At 44.5% G+C, this 8,692-nt stretch overlaps 1 protein-coding gene across 4 annotated transcripts in view; it reads right to left on the bottom strand.

Annotated features, from left to right (window-relative positions):
• Window positions 1-3,845: 3,845 nt before the first annotated feature.
• The window catches only part of LOC135899962 (acetylcholinesterase-1-like), a 78,322-nt gene continuing 73,475 nt past the window's right edge, over window positions 3,846-8,692 (bottom strand). For all 4 annotated transcript variants that reach the window (XM_065429363.2, XM_065429360.2, XM_065429362.1 and 1 more), the window contains exon 3: window positions 3,846-5,900. In XM_065429363.2, the coding sequence (XP_065285435.1) occupies window positions 5,714-5,900 (187 nt within the window). In that variant the 3' untranslated portion in view covers window positions 3,846-5,713. The remainder of the gene's footprint in view (window positions 5,901-8,692) is intronic.

Here is an 8,692-nt window from a genome sequence, read left to right as displayed (position 1 = left end):
CTTCCGAACAAGGAAACCCGTCCGTCTGTCACGTAAGACGATCGCTTTCAAGATATAGAGCCCGAAGCAGCGACCGAATTCACATTCGCGCTGCCTCTCGCTTCAACGCGAACTAAGCAGCGAGAACACAGCGCTCAAGAAGCTGTCGGCACTCAGCGCACTCAATCCCCATCTCAGATCGCTCATATGATAGGGTGCGCGGGGTCGTGCCAAAGGCCGCCGCGGGGTAGTACGGTTGATCACGGTTGATAATGGTTCTCATCGAGAGGAGGCAGCGTCATCGACCATGTCTACGTAGGAGTTCCGTAGACGTACTCTGTTCAATTACGTCACCTACTACAGCACGCATCGGCCAGTTCTCATTTTCCACGAAGCAGCGGTATCATCCAAACATAATCATCATACAACGTGAGCGAACATTGCTACTACTCGCCTCTTCTTCGTCGTCTCATGCTGGCCTTAGCTAACATTTCGGTGTTTCAACCACGCCTCTCCGTTTCACGATCCTTTCGCGGTGTCTCTCGCAATTGTACCAAACGCAGCAGCATACGACGACGAAACAACAAGTGATTAGTAGCACATGTTTACGCATCATTTCGATAACTCCCACAGGAGATTCTGCGTGTAATTTTCTTCCTTGTTTGTCTCTGTGTTTTGTTTTTCTTTGTTTTGTTCCCTTCCTGCTCACGCAAAGCAACCGGTTTTGCTGACTACCGAACTGTGTCCCGACAGCCTTTTACGACTGTTATTTGGTTGCACGCTGCCGTGCGCCGCCGCTTACGAATGCTGCCCTCTCGCTTCCTCCTCACACCTTTTCCTTCAGCGCATTCCTATTGCACTGGATTGGAACAAACATCCCTGGTCGCGCAGCGGTGTTTGGGACGCGCCTCTTCATCCTTGTGTAGCATACCTGTACGCCGTTTTGCACCAACTCGACTCGCACCCACCAGCGCAAGAGCCAGTTTGTTTATCCAAACCCCACTTACCTATCGAGTTTCGTCACGCATCAATCCGTTCCGACACAAACAATCTCACCACGAATGTCGACGTTAATGGAGACCTGCACCATGTTCTGTGCGACTCCCGCCGCTACTTGTCTCTGAGACAGTCTTTGAAGGCGGCACGACAATTGCAACAGGACTCGAGCTTGGAACTGCAGAACATCTTCGGCGCATGGCAAAAAACCACCTGCGCGTTAGGCGTCACGATTACGCTGCTGATGTTCTTGCAGGCCACAAGCTTTAACAAAACTTTGTAAAGGTATCTATATTGTGAATGTGGGTGTGTTACCATATGTGGGCCCTTTATATGTTTATGTGACCATCGTGTATATCATAATCATCACCCAGCCCCTGGCACTGGCATACCCAAAGCACTTAGCATGCCAGGCGATACGTCAGTTTAACATATCCAGCAAATCATTGAATATATATATATATATATATATATATATATATATATATATATATATATATATATATATATGTGTGTGTGTGTGTGTGTGTGTGTGTGTGTGTGTGTGTGTGTGTGTGTGTGTGTGTGTGTGCAGGGTCTCCCAACTATGATGCACCAAGATTTTAAAATATGCAAATGACACGTAGCGGAACAGAACCAAGATGATGTTGTTTGCCGTCGCTTGGAGATACTCAGACTATTTTTTTGAACTCCGCCTACGTACGCACTTAGTCTTCAGTATTAATCAACTTCTCACATAAACCCGACGTGGCTACTTAGTGGCTATGGTGTTGGGCTGCTACGCACGAGGCCACGGCAGCGAATACCGGCCACGGTGGCCGCATTTCGATGGGGGCGAAATGCAATAACACTCGTGTACTTAAATTTAGGTGCGCGTTAAAGAAGCCCAGGTTGTCTAAATTTCCGGAATCCCCCTCTACGGCGTTCCTCATAAACAGATTGTCATTTTGCCAGGTAAAACCCCATAATTTGATTTAGGTTTTAACATCTCAAATATTATGATTATATGAAATCTGGCAAAGAGAAAACTGTAGAGTAACATGAAAAACTCTCGATACAGCTTTTTTTTCCCTCAATAGGCCTACATAAAAGAGTTTATTCGAGTGTGAAAGAAGCCCACGAGTACATCCAAAATTGATGCGCGACTGGCCGCTCAAGGCACGTTATATATATATATATATATATATATATATATATATATATATATATATATATATATATATATATATATATATATATATATATATATATATATATATATATATATATATATATATATATATATATATATATACATATATATATATATAAAGAGAGAGATAGAGAGAGACCAGTTGCCTTCACCAAAAAATATCACATACTCGTGACTCCTGCGGCAGAAGAGATGTTCCACATCCACCACCAAGTTTTGCGAGTGGTGGCGCTGGCTAACACTCCCAGAGTTCTTATACCCCAGAAAGTGGATGGAAAGACGGCGCCGCGGTAACTTAATTGGTAGAGCATCGCACGCGTAGTGCGAAGGTGTAGGATCGTTCCCCACCTGCGGCAAGTTTTTTTCATCCACTTTCAATTCCATTAATTTACAATTTCTTTATTTCCCTTACTAAGTACAAGTAATTTTTCCTGTGTTGCCCTTGTTGTCTTTGTTTGTTGGCTTCTTAAGATATGATTGTATATATTCGCGGAGATTCACTTTGATATATGGGCACATTTCAAGCGGTGGCCACGGTCATGTTAGCGCACATGCGGCTACATTGCGTCCACCAGTCTTACGGATAATTCATGAAAACATGCGTGACACAACAAATGAGACGAAGCAAATTTATATTTACTCTACATAGTGAAATAGAGCAGTCATAGGAGTGCCGCCTCCGACCTCTACAGTTGGGCCTCATTGAACTATCCTTTCCCGTTTGATCCCGCGGAGTCCCTTGTCAAAGAAGGTATACCAATAAACAGACTTCAGCACAAGGTGCCTCACGCACACAAACGCAATTGACATTTTGTTCCTGCGAGAGCACTGGATATTCAGGAGATACGTGTTTCGGCTCCTCCTGAAATTCCTCCGTGATGCAGATCTGGAGTACGAATGGCGAGTTGTGCGGCTCAAGATCAATGACGGCCAACATATTGCAGCCCGGTTCGACTATATCCTCGTCATAAATATTCCCTTCTGTTACTACAGATTCCCTTGTGTTTCAGGATTATATGACTGGCTTCAAACCCTTCCGCATATAATAGGTCGCGCTTGGGCGGAGCAGTAGCCGGCAACATTTACGAGCCTGGGTGGATCAAGCAAGCTGTCCCCTCCTACTCACTTTATGTGGCTCCTTGAGTATCGAAGACGTTTCCATCGAGCTTATGAGCACAAGCTGCAGTTTATAAGTTCGGTCTGCGAAAAGGCGCGCGTACTTAATGGATACAGCAGTTTGATCTGCCGTGTGCCGGCGCCAAGCAGTTGCTCTTCTACGAGGGTCATTTACGCACCATTACTTGGTGTTTTATGGTATCTCACTCATGAAAGACATTATACATATGCACCGCTGCAGCAGCGACGCCACCCCAGATAGTCGACAAGGCAGCAGAGCTACGAAGTTCACAATGTTTGGCTATACAGGGACGTGAACTTTTGGCGAATACAAGTAAATTAGGATCTGAAGCGGTGGTTCACAAAATATGCATGTCACAAGAGACGTCTTTGCTTCACGAGCCAGCACGTTAAAAAGCAGTGCTCATGGCGCAGAGCTCATGGCGGAAGCTAAAGCTGCTAATTTGCTCATGATTCATTAAAGCCTGGATCTCATGAATGCAGAAGCAAGTTCTAGAAACGTGAACAGGCTAACATACACACATGCACGCACACACAGTGATTTTCAAAGCAAAAAGCATTTTTTATTAGAATTTCATTTATTTCATAGTCACAAACAACCAGATGCGTGCCTGTCACACAATAAAAAAATGAATAAAAAATTAATGAAAATACAATGAAAAATGGCGCACCTATCTGTCTAGAAAGCCTCAAATATTACAATGCATCAGTGCTTCTTTTTTTTTTAACACAAGAGTAGATGCGAGCGAACACATTCACGTATCCGCATAACACGCTAAACAATACCTCGATATGAAACACAATATGGGTATTTACAGGCGTACACGAGTGACGAAAACATTATATATATGATGAAACATTTGGCGCCCTTTGGCTGATCGCACACATTTCCAGATACACTGATAGCGGGCTTCAACTCTCCAAACAGCTGCCGTAGTCTATGCTGATATGTACTCGGCTGATGAACCTATGTTACTCTGTTACGGCAGCCTTACACACGTATCTTCGATGTAAAACCCGCTGGCGAAGATCAAAATATAACAAAAACCAAAGGAAGTGAGCCACTATGGCAATAAGTTTGCTTGGCTAGAACTTCGTTAATCTAACATTTCACATTTCTGCTTCAGTTTTAAGCTCTCGATTATGCCACATGAAAATAGTTCACGAATAGTGACTTTTGCTAGCGAGTGTTTGCTCTCGATGACTTTCACACATGCCGGCAGCTTTGCAGTGTAGTATGGGTAACAAACTGACTAACGCGAAAATTCTCGATCTATCACGTGAACGCCAGAACAAAAAGTTTATCTACATTCGAATACGACTTCTAATTTGTGCTGGTGTATCACTAAGAAATAAATATCGCATATGTGAATGACAGACACTGAATTTCTATGTCTAGATTCATAACATGTTGTAGCCAAGTTCAATTAGAAAGCCAGAGTTGAACTGACATGTAAGGCTTGCGAAAGGGCCGTCTTTCGATTAGATATTTTGGTGGCGTGAACTACTTTAACACTACTGAAAATAGCACACAAAAATAGTAAATCGGGGAGTTATTTGAGACACAACTAGTCCAACACTAATGGTGTCAGTAGTGCGATATGATGCTTACAACAACAACTTTGAACATGCATGCTGCATGCCGGCAACGTTTTACCAAGTTGATTGTGCTCCGGAAAAAAAGACATCGCTCCACTTCGCGATCTTTTTGAAGAGTCATTCCGCACGAAGAAGGTGTATCTGTGATTTCGACGCTATATAAACAATATAGAAAAAAAACTATCCTAGTCGTGTCCAACCCCCAATACGGTACTTACTCATAACTAAACTAGGCACGCACGTTTCAGTACTAGAAAGCACACCGAAGAGTGCCCTGCTGTTCACCTTACATCTTTTATTATCTGAACGGTCACTGACTGGTTCAGAGCAACACACAAAAGAGCCGCATACTGCCTCTCCCCCTCCTGTTCTTTCTTTTGGTTAAATTTGGCACAACGCTTCCAATGCAACGAGCCTGCTACTACGTTCCCGTGGCCATTTTCGTCATCAATTTGCATGCCTACGTACTGTCCGCCTTGTAAAACATGTCGGTAGTTTCTCATTTACTGCGCTAATATCTGCGTCAGAGTATGGTGGCCCATGTTCACCATCGTAGCCTCGAATCAAAATTTCCCGCCGTGTTGCTCACAAAAAAAGCGAACATGACACTCGCCACTGTCATGAACGACATTTGCGTAGACACAGCGCCAGGTACCTAAGCACGGTGGAAGGCTACAATTACCCCTGGCCAGCATAAAGTGTCCCTGCAGCGCTGGTAGAAAGAACGCGCACTTCCGTAAGCGCCAAGAATTAAAACTCTACGAAGCGGGATAACACCACTCCACGCTTTTCCAGCCTCGTCCCTTGTTCTCATGACCGGCCGAGGGCGATGGCGAAGAGCATTGATGCCAGCGCCGTGGCTGATGACAGCGGGCCGGTGGATGCTGAAGACTCGACGAAGTTGTCGAGCGGCCGCAGCGGTTTTCCAGGGCGCTTCTCTGGCACGCGCTTGGGCGTCGGCTTGTGCTTGGGAGCGGGCGTCGTTGGAGATGGTTGCCTGCGTCGAAGAAAATGAAAATTTCGGGCTGTGAGTACAGCAAGAGACAAGGCAAACGTTCTTTCCAGTAGCAGATACGCGCAGAAACGCGCAACCGTAACACACGCCAACCCGTAACAGAAAAAAGAACTAGCCTGCAGATAGTATCAGTAAAGATATCTGAGAATCCTAGTTCAAATGTACCCAAAGAGCGGTATTATATATTCAGATATTGTTACTGCGAATGTTACATATTACTTTACATGTTCGTTGTCACGAAACAAAGCCATAACTTGCGTGTCATATCTTGTGTGATTTCGGTTCTGTTCGGACAACTAAGGATATCCGACTGTTAATGCGCGGCCACGAGCTTATAGCGTTTGCATGATTTTCCTGCCACCTTTGTTATAAGGAAATGTGAAAGAACAAACATGATTTAATATCGAATTGTAGCAACCAGCTAATTCATACCGAAAATGCCCCTGTTTTATGAAGCTACATGTGTGCAAATCGCCTGTAACACTGAAGGTTTCGACCGCTATTAAAGATTAAGAGCTCCCATATCCACATAGTAGTAGATAGAAAGCGCACATATTCTTAAGCAAATTTCGTAATTACCAGTTTTCGTATAACGTGCAATAAAATAACGACAGTTTCCTGGGCAGGGATAAGTAAGTTTATTCTATGTTAAAAATAATAACCACGAAACGCTCGCCTTTTCTTGCAATTTCGCGTCATCGCTAAGCCGCAAAAAGAAAGAAGAAAATTGGTCTGACAGTTTGAGGAGTTGCGTCATAAACTGCTCCAGCACGGCATCCAACCTTGATGAGGCGTGCACACTTCTTTGGAAAATTGCTATGCTAATCCGTAATCCTACTGAGCGCACCACTTTCCGGATTTGTGTCTCCCTTTATTAATGGACGCGGAAGACAGTGAGGCCTAATTGTCCAGGCTAGGCCGCAGAAAACTTAGGCAGTTCTTCTTGAACGCTAAATACGTACTTAGAAACGAATAAGGAAAGGTAACAAAGGTACCGCGGCAAGGGGATTAAGTTGAAACTCCCTTGTCAATTTCGCAATGCTATGAACAATATCACTAATACTCTTTGTAGTTGGTGCGTTCACTTAAAGGTCCAAGGCGCTATCGATTGCCTGTAGCAGTTTTTCTTAAGGAACACTTCTCCATTAGAGGCAAATTTATGCCCCTAAACGCCTTGCAGAAGGACGTTCAGTTCTTCTCCAGAAGTTCGCAGACGACAAATTTACGATTAGCCAGGACGATTGAAGACAAAGTTCTTAATGGCCGGCTAATTAAGGTCGCATGCAGTGCGAACGCTTGTGCTATCTTTTTCTTTACTGCGTAAACGGCTTCATTCAAGTAGGTCTTCCATTCACCAGGTAGGTCTTCCAGCACACCAGGTAGGTCTTCCAGCACACCACACGCAACAAACCTCTCCATAATCGATTTCCGTGTTTAGCCAAGGTCAGAGCTCCATTCTTCAAAAGGAGTATAGGAGAGTACGCGCCCGCTTTCTCAAAAGTTTTCGCTACCAGCATTCATTTTAATCTGAGCTTCGAACGCTATGTGGTGTGTGGAAAGATTCGCTAAGTAACCAAGGCACTGGAGAAGACGAATAGGAGAACGGCTTTCAGCGAGTCTTTATTCCTGGATAGCCTCTGTAGGAGGACATTCTTCAGCTGTCACCCCAATCTAAAGCATCAGGCTCCACAGACGTACGTATTGTTCGAAGGCTGCCGCAGCGATTAATTCGGAAAATTGAAAAGCGATTTGGGTAAATATACTAAGAATACTACGTGCTTGAACTGAACACAGAGGTGTGCAAGATTCATATACTGCACATGACGATGACACAGAGGCCTGCGCCATGGTAATAGTTTTGACATGAGAGGATTCTCAGAAGCTTGTTGCAGGAAATAGTGTGCCAACACCTTGTCAATAACAATTCTTTGTGCCGCATAAATATATTATACCTTAAGGTAATTGTGCTGCGCTGCTCTCGAGAAAATTGTTTTCGTTGAATATGGCAACCCCTTTTCACCTGCGTCATTTTCTAACGTGTCCGCCAGGGCGAAGGTGCAAACTCTGCAGGCTTTCCTTCATCATGCAACTTCGTGAGCGCCGACAGCTTAGGACTAGATATGATGAACAATGTCTGACGTGGTTTTCTCATTTGCAAATCATTTGATGGCTCGCAGAGCTAAGTAGATAATGAAGGCCAAGGCCGAGTTTCTCCTCCCCCTTTCATTTAGAAAACAAGATAGAATAGACGCAGATAAAAAGGCACTACTTGTGAGACAATACGCGTTCAGCGGCGACGATTAGACTTAAGGCTTCAAGTTTCGTGGTAGAAATTGCTAAACCGAGCTCTCCGCATTTACCCGTTCTGCCCTATCCTGCGAATTTTATCGGAGGAAGCTACTGGATCGCTTAAGACAACCTCAATACCTACAGAAAATGCAACTTCGTAGTTCTTTCTTCTGTCCCTGGGATATGAAGCAATGAATTTCAGTGAAATGTTCAAAAGCCTTTGAAGAGTTCTTCAAGCCACTACCGCGTTTTTATGTGGGACGAGCCTTGGCTGACATACGTCGATGCCGTTATTTTGAGTACCAAGCCCCCATCGAAGCATGTGACCCTTTAAGAAACGAGCGGTTTCCCAATGATCGCGTAAACAGTGCCGCAATGACTGTCGTCCTTCGCACAAGAGGCGGGGCGCTTGTGGTCATTTCAGAAAGACCTACGTTGCAAAAACAAGGCTGAATCTGTCCTTTTCCCGGATGCAAAGAGCGCTC

This window comes from Dermacentor albipictus, chromosome 4 (genome assembly GCF_038994185.2).
Source record: "Dermacentor albipictus isolate Rhodes 1998 colony chromosome 4, USDA_Dalb.pri_finalv2, whole genome shotgun sequence".
NCBI lineage: Eukaryota > Metazoa > Arthropoda > Arachnida > Ixodida > Ixodidae > Dermacentor > Dermacentor albipictus.
The sequence above is the reverse complement of the archived record's forward strand: the minus strand, read 5'-3'. Positions and strand labels throughout refer to the sequence as shown.